Source organism: Protopterus annectens, chromosome 10.part0, assembly GCF_019279795.1.
Source record: "Protopterus annectens isolate FY-2018-M chromosome 10.part0, PAN1.0, whole genome shotgun sequence".
Classification (NCBI taxonomy): Eukaryota; Metazoa; Chordata; order Ceratodontiformes; family Protopteridae; genus Protopterus; species Protopterus annectens.
The window spans coordinates 1837894032-1837907053 of NC_056744.1; the positions used below are offsets into that span (position 1 = coordinate 1837894032).

The 13022-nt window shown below is 40.4% G+C and overlaps 1 protein-coding gene across 1 annotated transcript in view; it reads right to left on the reverse strand.

Annotated features, from left to right (window-relative positions):
• Positions 1-13022, reverse strand: part of LOC122814091 (sulfotransferase 1C1-like) — a 464542-nt gene that overhangs the window by 129313 nt on the left and 322207 nt on the right. Inside the window, exon 6 of the mRNA XM_044086701.1 lies at positions 3671-3765. Coding sequence (XP_043942636.1) covers positions 3671-3765 — 95 coding nt within the window. The remainder of the gene's footprint in view (positions 1-3670; positions 3766-13022) is intronic.

A 13022-nucleotide genomic window follows, 5' to 3' on the forward strand; every position in this document is an offset into this window, starting at 1 on the left:
TTATATTTTTATTTTAAAACTCCAGTATGAACATATTAGTCCCTTATTTTGTGTACATTTTGATGTAATTTTGCTTACATTTACTGTATAAATTATAAGACCTAGAACGTGTCTTATCCTCCTGACTGATAAGATATATCCAACTTCTTAAACATCAATGAGTGAGAACCATTAGTCTGTGACCTGCTTATAACTCCAAGGTTGTAAAACTATGTCAGTGCACATAGTGTCACTACAGAACAAATATCCTTTGTGTTGGTTTCAGTGGAGTGTTGGAAATGCATGTCAAACCCCGTCTCATACCTTGATGAACATTTTCCACAGAAAAACATTTTTGTTTCCTTGTTTTTTTCATATATTTTTTACCCAGTCTGATGGTAATCTCAGACACCTCAGCCTATGCTATCATTTCTGGAGCATTTCTCCCCGGGCCTCTGCTGAAAAAAGGATCTGTGGAACCTAGTCGGACTTTCCCGGTCAACAAATGTTAAATAAAAATAAAAATTAAAAAAAAAATCACTCATGCGCCTGCCCCTGTGATGGCATCCTGTATACCACACCATCCCACAGGAGGCACCCTCTATCAGAGTGAATACTGTCCTAGCTTGGGTGACCAGTGGTAAGGGTAACAGTCTAGACTGGCAGCCATGCTTCCTTACTCAGTGGGGCTGGGTTTTGTTAGTGCATTCCTTACCTACACTTCTGAAGTTTGTCAGGTAAACCATATTATTAGCCTTTGAAATGAACTAGCCCCCAGCAGGAGGAAAAGCTGTACTATGGAGTCACCACTACGTCCTTGAAGGAAGAAAAGCTGGTGTTACTCCTGTCTATCCAGCTGAGCTATAGATCTCAGGACACTTACAGGATCTGGGTTACTGTTCATGCAGTCCAACTGCCCTTTTGTTAGTAGGCTCTCCTTCATTACTTCTTAATGGATCTCAAAACACTAACGGAATCTGGGTTACTGTTCATACAGTTTATCTGCCCTTCTGTTAGTAGGCACTTTATTGCTTGTTTTTCGATCTCAGGACACTAATGGGATCTGGGTTACTGTTCATACAGTCCATCTGCCCTTCTGTTAGTAGGCACTTCATTACTTCTTTTTGGATCTCAGGACACTAACAGAATCTGGGTTACTGTTCGTGCAGTCCATCTGCCCTTCTGTTAGTAGGCATTTTATTACTTATTGATGGATCTCAGGACACTAACAGAATCTGGGTTACTGTTCATACAGTCCATCTGCCCTTCTGTTAGTAGGCTCTCCTTCATTACTTCTTTATGGATCTCAGGACACTAACGGAATCTGGGTTACTGTTCATACAGTCCATCTGCCCTTCTGTTAGTAGGCACTTTATTACTTGTTTTCGATCTCAGGACACTAACGGGATCTGGGTTACTGTTCATACAGTCCATCTGCCCTTCTGTTAGTAGGCACTTCATTACTTGTTTTTCGATCTCAGGACACTAACGGGATCTGGGTTACTGTTCATACAGTCCATCTGCCCTTCTGTTAGTAGGCACTTCATTACTTCTTTTTGGATCTCAGGACACTAACAGAATCTGGGTTACTGTTCATACAGTCCATCTGCCCTTCTGTTAGTAGGCACTTCATTACTTCTTTTTGGATCTCAGGTCACTAACGGAATCTGGGTTACTGTTCATACATTCCATCTGCCCTTCTGTTAGTAGGCACTTCATTACTTCTTTTTGGATCTCAGGACACTAACGGAATCTGGGTTACTGTTCATACAGTCCATCTGCCCTTCTGTTAGTAGGCACTTCATTACTTCTTTTTGGATCTCAGGACACTAACGGAATCTGGGTTACTGTTCATACAGTCCATCTGCCCTTCTGTCAGTAGGTGCTTCATTACTTCTTTATGGATCTCAGGACACTAACGGAATCTGGGTTACTGTTCATACAGTCCATCTGCCCTTCTGTTAGTAGGCACTTCATTACTTCTCTATGGATCTCAGGACACTAACGGAATCTGGGTTACTGTTCATACAGTCCATCTGCCCTTCTGTTAGTAGGCGCTTCTTTATTACTTCTTTATGGATCTCAGGACGCTAAAGGAATCTGGGTTACTGCTCATACAGTCCATTTGCCCTTCTGTTAGTAGGCTCTCCTTCATTACTTCTTTATGGATCTCAGGACACTAACAGAATCTGGGTTACTGTTCATGCAGTCCATCTGCCCTTCTGTTAGTAGGCACTTCATTACTTCTTTATGGATCTCAGGACACAAACGGGATCTGGGTTATTGTTCATACAGTCCATCTCCCCTTCTGTTAGTAGGCACTTCATTACTTCTTTTTCGATCTCAGGACACTAACGGGATCTGGGTTACTGTTCATACAGTCCATCTGTCCTTCTGTTAGTAGGCACTTCATTACTTCTTTTTGGATCTCAGGACACTAACGGAATCTGGGTTACTGTTCATACAGTCCATCTGCCCTTCTGTTAGTAGGCACTTCATTACTTCTTTTTGGATCTCAGGACACTAACGGAATCTGGGTTACTGTTCATACAGTCCATCTGCCCTTCTGTTAGTAGGCACTTCATTACTTCTTTTTGGATCTCAGGACACTAATGGAATCTGGGTTACTGTTCATACAGTCCATCTGCCCTTCTGTTAGTAGGCTCTCCTTCATTACTTATTTATGGATCTCAGGACACTAACAGAATCTGGGTTACTGTTCATACAGTCCATCTGCCCTTCTGTTAGTAGGCACTTTATTACTTATTACTTATTAATGGATCTCAGGACACTAACGGAATCTGGGTTACTGTTCATACAGTCCATCTGCCCTTCTGTTAGTAGGCACTTCATTACTTCTTTTTGGATCTCAGGACACTAACGGAATCTTGGTTACTGTTCATACAGTCCATCTCCCCTTCTGTTAGTAGGCTCTTCTTCATTGCTTCTTTATGGATCTCAGGACGCTAACGGAATCTGGGTTACTGTTCATACAGTCCATCTGCCCTTCTGTCAGTAGGTGCTTCATTACTTCTTTTTGGATCTCAGGACACTAACGGAATCTGGGTTACTGTTCATGCAGTCCACCTGCCCTTCTGTTAGTAGGCACTTTATTACTTATTTATGGATCTCAGGACACTAACATAATCTGGGTTACTGTTCATACAGTCCACCTGCCCTTCTGTTAGTAGGCACTTTATTACTTATTACTTATTAATGGATCTCAGGACACTAACGGAATCTGGGTTACTGTTCATACAGTCCATCTGCCCTTCTGTTAGTAGGTGCTTCTTCATTACTTATTTATGGATCTCAGGACACTAACGGAATCTGGATTACTGTTCATACAGTCCATCTGCCCTTCTGTTAGTAGGCGCTTCATTACTTCTTTACTCTGTAAGTGCTTAAGTATAAATCTAGATTTACATTTAAGATGCTGTTGATTATCTAAAGTAGATGGTTTGGGTGGCAAATTCTCATTCAAGAAACCACCCAATACACAGTGTTTGCAAACACATCCACCAGATGACCCCCCCCACCTCTTCCTCATCTCATGTTAGTGCCTCAGTGTTATGTACTTTAGACATAATTCAGCAACAAACGCCCTGTTACTTATCAGCACTTCATTGTTACACATAACGTCTGCACACACCATGCAAATTGGCCAGCAAAGTGGCCATGGCCTCCTTACCTCTTTCATGTCCTCATAGAAAAGATAAAGGATACGCTGTTTGTCCTTGTGTTTCCACCAGCCCTTCACATGGTCATACCAGGAGCCCCAGGAGACTGCAGAAGAAAATACATACATTGGTTTTATGATCTGAAATTTGAATTTTTAATGATAGCACTCAGAGGAGAAATCTATAAAAAGAATAAACACCTTCCATAATAGTATTATTAATACTACTAATAATAATAGTAACAATGTTAATAATAATAACATTTGGTACAAATATTAGTTTGGCACTGGTTATCCAGATATGGAGGGCACAGTGGTGCAGTGGTAAGATTGTGACCTCACAGCAAGAGGTTCTCTGGTTCAATTCTTAGCTGGAGTGCCTTCTGTGTGGAGTCTACATGTCCTCCCTTCATTTGTGTGGGTTTCCTTTGGGTACTCCGCTTTCCTCCCACGTTAAAAAAGACATGGGTCTACAGTATTTCTCCACGGGCCTCCGCTAAAAATTGGTTTCATTCCAAGTCAGACTTTCCTGGTAAACAAATGTTAAATAAAATAAAATATGATGACAGACTGAACACTGCTACTGTTGTACTGGAAAGACCTTTTGGGCTCTCATTTAGCAGAGCATTAATTCACCCATTAAAAGTATCCTCCTACCTACAAAGGGAGCTCTTGAATGAAATTTCTCAGCAATCCCCTATGGCCTTGTCCTTCTTTCATTAGAGGAATATTCAGTTTTGTTTACATTCTTTAACTCTAAGTTGGTACCTCACATTCTCCGTTCTTTCCTGTAATTTCAACTGTTAGATTGCAGCTAATGCTTAAATTCTTAAAAGTGATTATTAGTTATTTACTTTTTATTTCTTTATACAAATAGTGTACCTTTATCAGGGATTTATGCCCCCCGTTTTTATGCCCTAGCTTCTTTTATTCAGTTTCGGCTAGTCTGCTGGAGAATGTACATTTATGTAAGTTGCATTTACCCATAATATTATATGTTTGAATTCTTAACTGCTACAGTAACCTTTAGGCTTTATGGGCTGTTTCCTGCCCAAGAAACAACAACTAGCCAGCTTATAACGCTCTGGCTCTCCCACCCAGCCATCCGCACACCTTCACTCTGACCATTGATTGGCTAGCCCCAAGGTAGGAAATCGCCAATCAGAGGGAACATTTCTTCAGGACTATCTTGCCCATACAGAGACAAAGGTTCTTTTTATGGCTATTCTTTGGCCTATCACTTTTTGTAATTTTTGTGGACTGCTACTTCCTTTTACAACAGGGGGCCATCCTCCCCCTGGACCTGGCCTGGCCCCATTGTAGGAATGTTTCCATATTGTGAGGATTCTGTACTGTCATTATTTCCAGTACTGGCACCAGTGTGCCTTCCAGGACTGGGCAATTTTTTTATCCTGGGTCTTATGCACCCAGCTATCTTTTTAAATTTTTTGACCTACTTCTGTCCATGAGATATGCTATATAAATACAGGTTATATTAAAGTATGTGCTAGGTCAAAGTGTGAGGAAGGAACAAAGGTATAACCCTTAGCCAACAGTTCAATGATGTTAGTACCAATGTCATAATCGGTGTAATTAAACACCTTAAAATCCCCATCCTTATTAAATAAAATCTTACAGTCGGGGTGTCCATTAGGAAGTTCACCAATGCTGTCCCTCCTGGTTACCACCTCTTCCTCCTGGCCCCCTTCCTCCTGTTGTTCTGTGTGCGCTTGTTGGAGGCTCCTGGTTGAAAGTTTTGAAGATGGTGTATTCCCTCGGAGGTCCCAGCCTGGTTGACTCCATTATTGTCATTGACATTGTAGTTATTGTTCTGATTTGCTATCCTCACACTCCTCCTACTGTTGTTATTGTTGTTAGATGGTCCATTATAACTAATGTCGTCCTCCCATTGTACCTCACTTTGATTGTTTGAGTCACTTTGTACTGCCCCAGTTTCCCTTCCCCTCCAGTTCCCTTCCCCGGGTGGTACAGGGATAGTGGTGGAAAAAACTGGTGGTTTGGGATAAGCCTTCCCATTCTTGTAATCTTTAACGTCCCTGTTGATTTTCTTGCTTTTAGTCAAGTTTAACCTAGCAAGTTGTTCGTCAATGCTGGCAAAACATCTTTCATATTCGAACTGGTACCTCTGATAATCATGATAATTTTTAATCAAACGGTCCAGTTCGTCTAATTCTTTTAGTAATAAGTCTATTGAGATTTGATATTGGTCACATAACAGACCTAACAGTTCTAGGCCATGTCTATCGAACAATGCTATCAAGGCAGTGTGGAAGGGCGATCCCTCCACAAGTCTCGCTGGAAACTGCCAGTGCCTGAGACCTTTAGGCACTATTTTGAGCCTCGTACATTCACGGAAGTATGCAACTTCAAGTTGCAGCTTCCGGACTTTAAACAATTTAGCATCAAACAAATTAAGCCTAGCTGTTAAATCCAGGCTTGCCTCCGGTTCACTCGCAGGGTTGTCGTTCTGTACTCCACTACTAAATGAGAACTCCCTGTGGACCCATACGTCAAGTGTTGGTGTAGTAAACACACATCCACCATTCGATAAAGATCTAGTTCCTTGGTTTCCCGTTGTTATGGGTTGTTGGTCCCCATGCGTACTCATTCCATTCACTAGAGCCCGGTTAGACCCATTGTTCACCATTGGCACATCCAACGAGTAGTTAGTTCCGCTTGTCCGCTCGTATTGGCCATTTGGCGCTTCCCCTGGTGCAGTGTTGCTTCCTCTTTGCGCCTCCTGTTGGGCGCCCGATACTGCATCAACTTGTTGTGATAAACGATCCACTTTCTGGGTAAGGAGCTCTATTAGAGCTGTTAAATTCCCTTCGCTCTCCTGGGAATTACTGTTTCGCGATTGAGGGCTTCCTGGTTCCATTCCACAACGAAGACAGACCACGAAGTGACAGGAAAACTACTACCAAAATGAAAAATTTGGAACAGGAACCCTTTTCACGATAACACAGTTTTATTAACTTGAAGTGCGGTCAATTCCAATACACTTTTCGTCAGGATAAAATTCCTAACTTCATCAGAAGTTGGCAAACGCTGAACCACTGGTTACAATCAATGAATATACTGTTTCGTTAATTACGTATTTCTAGGTAATTAACGAATTACGTACACAATTAAGGCAAAAATGCCTCATTCTTCTAATTAAAAAATCAAACACCAGTAAGACATAATTAAAAATATAGTTTGAAATATTAGAAAGACCACAACAGCAATCCAGCAACTCCAAAGAAGGAATTTATTTTCAAAACACCAGTTGTAAAAATCTCTAGCGCCTCGGCCAAAAGCCTTTAACAGAGTACATCCAATAAGGAAAAACTCCAGGTTTATATATCCCAGAAAGGACAACATAGGTCATGAGTTTAAGTTCAGGGTCATTGACCAACAAAATAGGGATGTTAGGGGTGGTTATGACCTATTGAAACTAGAAAGGAAAGAACTCCTTTGGCAACTATGAGTAAACGCAAACCAGTGGCCAGGTTTAAACAAGATGAGTTCTATAGCTTGCATTTTGAGACTGAAAAATTTAGAGAGATAGGTACCACAATCAGAGAATATTTGATTGTACTCCCTACCATATAAACCTGCGTACCAGTTGCTACACCCCAATTCAATGTCACTATTTTAATATTGAACAACTACAAAGACAAACATCAATGTTATTTACCTATAGAAACTGTAGATTTCTGCTGGCTACTTAATTACATACTTTAGATGTTTTAATTTTTTAGAAAAATTTTTTTAGAAAAAAATTTTTTTAATACATCACTTTACACTAGTTTTTTAACAAATAACAATAAATATAATAAACAATAATTTTAATACGAGAGGGTTAGGTTAGAGCAGTCTATTTTGAATACCTATATATAAACAACATAAAGATTGAAGAATTTCTCTCTCATGGAATCACCCTTTGTTGATATACCTCTATTCATATAACCAATGGGACCCTTGCAGTGACTTCTGAATAAATCAAGGTCTGCCCAGCTTAGTGGCTCGTTGAACATTTTATTTTATGTTACTTTACTAAATCAATGGTAACATATATTCATAACCATATTCACTTAAACAAAATGACAGTTGTAGATCACAAACATATTTCAAACTATATTTTTAATTATGTCTTACTGGTGTTTGATTTTTTAATTAGAAGAATGAGGCATTTTTGCCTTAATTGTGTACGTAATTCGTTAATTACCTAGAAATACGTAATTAACGAAACAGTATATTAATTGATTGTAACCAGTGGTTCAGTGTTTGCCAACTTCTGATGAAGTTAGGAATTTTATCCTGACGAAAAGTGTATTGGAATTGACCGCACTTCAAGTTAATAAAACTGTGTTATCGCGAAAAGGGTTTCTGTTCCAAGTTTTTCATTTTGGTAGTAGTTTTCCTGTCACTTTTTGGTCTGAGATTTTGAGACAGACAGAAAGAAGAGCCTAAGAATCCAGACCCAAAAATAAATAAATAATAACAAAGAAACATATAAAGTATAAACACACATAACCCTACGTTATACCCCACCTGTACCCCGCCTGCAATTACATACAAGAGCAGGAGGGATGGAGAGTGAGTGTAGCTACTGTGGCAGAGAGGAATTTGAATATCTACTGTTATGGGTAAGTGCAACTTACATAGTTGCAGTATATTCATCATTCCCACTGCTACAATAGCCTTAAGGCTATATGGATTGACTTCAAAGGCCTATCCAACCTGGGAGAAGGAGGAAGAGGAAGGATCCAGGAGCCCTAGGGAAATGGTCCTTGCAACGATCGCCCTGGACCTTGAAAAGAAATCTGATTTGTAGTGCTTTGTAAAGGTTAGTCATTAAAGGAGACAAAGCTGTAGCGGAATGTGCCGTGATACTGCCTGAAATGGATCTGCCATGGTGGGAATAACAAAACGCAATAGCTGAGAACAACCACCTAGACATTTTCTGTTTAGTCACAAGATGTCCCTTTTTTGTCATTGGTTCATAGGTACTTGGGTAGTTACTAATCATGCAGTCCATGAGACCATCCATGAGCCTTGCCCAGATTCAAAGATGCCCAAAGAACAATCTGGTTAAGTGACTTGTTCAAGTCCACTGAGTAGGCAAATTAAGGTAGATAGAGTCAAACCCTGTACCTTCAGCCCTAGCTGATTAACTTTTCTAAAGGACTCAGTTCTGTTAAGATAGCATCTGACCTGCCTATGCACATCCAAAATACACAGAATACTTTCTCCTTGTGTTTTGGGGTTATGGGTAGAAACCTGGGAGACTGATGGCCTGATTCAAAGTAAATTCTGAAACTACTTTGGGAATGTTCTTAACGTGACCCCATTTCTGTGAAACATGAGGTAAGGTTCGCCCACCAAGAGAGCTTGCAGCTCAGATCCTCTTCTTGCAGGAGTCAGCGCAATAATGAAATAGTGAGAGCAGTTTTGTAATTCAAACCCTTAAATCACTCAGATGAGCAAATTCACAATGTGACAGTCAGCTTCTTGGCGATCCCAAGGAGGAGCGGCCTGTTTGCAAGGAGATCTCAGGTGTAAAACTACTTTCAGAAACTGTTTTACCACAAACAGAAAAGAAATAGGGGGCTCCATTGGCAAACATGCCAACATGGCCACAAGAGGAACCTTTTCATGGGAATAAGACAGGCCAGGGGAAAGAAGCTCACACAAATATTTGAATACCAGTGGTGCTAAATCCCTTATGGGTTCCCGGTTATTGACTAGGCACCAACTAGCTAATTGCTTAATAATATATGTTTGTGTAGTAGTTGGTTTTATTGCCTCCTTTTCCTGACAAGAAACTTCTGATATTGATAAAAAATAGGGGTTCTTAAAGGGGAAATACCACTTTTAGTCAAAAAATAAAAATAAATATTTTCTTAAAAGATTAACAACTTCTGAGTGTAAAGGATCCCCCAATAGGATATTATCTGCAAACAATGAAGCTCTTAGCCAATTGCTGTTCTTGTGAATGCCCTTATTACTTAAGCAATCTTTACTTTGACTTTTGGCCCTTATTACTTAAGCAATCTTTACTTTGGCTTTTGGCCCTTATTACTTAAGCAATCTTTACTTTGGCTTTTGGCCCTTATTACTTAAGCAATCTTTACTTTGACTGTTGGTCTTTATTACTTAAGCAATCTTTACTTTGACTGTTGGCCCTTATTACTTAAGCAATCTTTACTTTGACTGTTGGCCCTTATTACTAAAGCAATCTTTACTTTGACTGTTGGTCTTTATTACTTAAGCAATCTTTACTTTGACTGTTGGCCCTTATTACTTAAGCAATCTTTACTTTGACTTTTGGCCCTTATTACTTAAGCAATCTTTACTTTGACTGTTGGCCCTTATTACTAAAGCAATCTTTACTTTGACTTTTGGCCCTTATTACTTAAGCAATCTTTACTTTGACTGTTGGCTCTTATTACTTAAGCAATCTTTACTTTGACTGTTGGCCCTTATTACTTAAGTAATGTTTACTTTAACTGTTGGCTCTTATTATTTAAGCAATCTTTACTTTGACTGCTAATTTCCCTCCTTGGGTCTCCCTCTGGCAATTCTTGTTTATTTGTTATGGAAAATTTAAGGCCTAGTACAAGTGTATGCAGAAACAGTGGTTTTGCAAAGAAATAGGAGGTCAAATAGGACTGGGTTCTTCTTGGCTTGAAGGGTGAGGCATGGTTCACCTTGAAGCAGCCATTACGCTACTGAGCATAAAGAGATTTGTGCTAATCTGTCAGGATAGTTGAAGGATTTTATAGTTAAGACCATTGTGGTCTTTCCATTCGTGTGCCATGCCTGGATTTATACATACCTAAAAGATGATTGTATTCGATGATGACCCTTGTATTCGATGATGACCCTGACTAGGGAATAAGTCGATGATGACCCTGACTGGAGAATAAGTCGATGATGACCCTGACTAGGGAATAAGTTGATGATGACCCTGACTGGGGAATAAGTCGATGATGACCCTGACTGGAGAATAAGTCGATGATGACCCTGACTGGGGAATAAGTCGATGATGACCCTGACTGGAGAATAAGTCGATGATGACCCTGACTTGGGAATAAGTGCATGATGACCCTGACTGGGGATTAAGTGCATGATGACCCTGACTGGGTAATACGTACAGTAGTAAGAAGGCTCCTTTGGATCCTGAAGCCTTTCCCTTGGGAACTAACTGGGTCAGATAGAAAGAATTCCTTACTACGGTGGAAACATAATGATCAAATGAAGTGATTGCCCACATAAGTACCCAGTTCTCTTATGACTGTATCTGTTTGAAGAGGTGTATGAAGTGAGAACAACTTGTTTTTCTGAATAGTACTCTGCTGCACTTTTTGCACTTAGCTCAAGACTGTTTTCAGAATGCTGGGTGCGTGCATGTTCCAGCTGTTTTTGAAGTAGTTTATGATACAACTGGGTATGTGCATGTTCCAGCTGTTTTTGAAGTAGTTTATGATACAACTGGGTATGTGCATGTTCCAGCTGTTTTTGAAGTAGTTTATGATACAGCTGGGTATGTGCATGTTCCAGCTGTTTTTGAAGTAGTTTATGATACAGCTGGGTATGTGCATGTTCCAGCTGTTTTTGAAGTAGTTTATGATACAGCTGGGTATGTGCATATTCCAGCTAATTTGGGGGTAGTTTATGATACAGCTGGGTGTGTGCATGTTCCAGCTGTTTTTGAAGTAGTTTATGATACAGCTGGGTATGTGCATATTCCAGCTAATTTTGGGGTAGTTTATGATACAGCTGGGTGTGTGCATGTTCCAGCTGTTTTTGAAGTAGTTTATGATACAGCTGGGTATGTGCATATTCCAGCTAATTTGGGGGTAGTTTATGATACAGCTGGGTGTGTGCATGTTCCAGCTGTTTTTGGAGTAGTTTATGATACAACTGGGTGTGTGCATGTTCCAGCTAATTTTGGAGTAGTTTATGATACAGCTGGGTATGTGCATGTTCCAGTTGTTTTTGGAGTAGTTTATGATACAGCTGGGTATGTGCATATTCCAGCTAATTTTGAAGTAGTTTATGATGCAGCTGTGCATATTACAGCTGTTTTTGGAGTAGTTTATAATACAGCTGGATATGTGCATGTTCCAGCTGTTTTTGAGTAGTTTACAATACAGAAGAAAACAGCCCAGCCTGCAATTATTAGCAAACTTGGTCCACTACACTTCAGAGATACTGATTTGAGTATCTGAAAAATAAATATCAAATAAGAGAGGACCCAGCACTGATATCTGTGGTACCCCAGTAGTTACAATTTTCCATTTAGAGAGCGTACCAGCAACTCACTACTTGGATCTATAAAATAGCCATCTTGCAATCCAGCAGACAATATAGGGGTTTACATAACTTTTCAATAATACCAACATGGGGGATAGTGACAAAATCCTTAGTCAGGTCAAGATAAGTAGCCCACACAAAGTGAGCACTAGCTATAGCCAATGTAACCTTTTCAGGGAAGTTTATTAGATACTGCAGACAGGACCTGCTTTCACAAAACTGAACTGATTGGGGTGTAGATAAATTACATTTCATCTGTATAAATACATTCTGCTATGATACATTTCATGGCTTTGCATATAAGCCTGGTGAGGCTGATGGGCCTATGATTATCTGGATTTGAAGAGGGGCTACCATTGTTTAGAGGAGTGATGCTGGCTTATCCATTCTCATGGAAGGGAAACGGCAGAGTCCAGCCACAGGCACAACATCCAGAAAAGGCCTGTAAGTGTAGTTCCTGCAGTAAAAATTCTGGACGGTGCAAGGCCACCAGGACATGCTGGGCCACCATGACATGCAAGGCAACCTGAACATGCTAGGCCAGCTGGATATGCAAGGCCACCTGAACATACAAGGCCATCAGGACATGCAAGGCCACCTGAATTGCAAGGCCAACAGGACATGCAATACAGCTGAACATGAAAGTTCACTTGAACATGCAAGGCCACCAGGATGTGCAAGGCCAGCTGACCATGCATAACACTTCACCTTAGTATGGTAGCTTTGTAGGGGAATGTATCTGTGGCTCACTATAACAGACATTGTACCATGCTGTTCCGCCAAAGTGGGGAATGGGTGCTAGAAGTATCACAAAATCTCCCGCCCCCCAACTGGATGATATCCAAAATCGTGCAGCCAGGGACTGGAGGATATGAATTGGCCAGTAGAGAATGGTGGCTTGATAATCAAGGAGAGGTGGGACACAAAGATTGACGCTGTTGATATTCAGATATGACTTTTAGTTTTAGGGTGGCAGTGAGGAGACATACATCTCTAGGTTGTCCGCTGAAGTCCATCTTGCCCAATACTGCTAGCACTG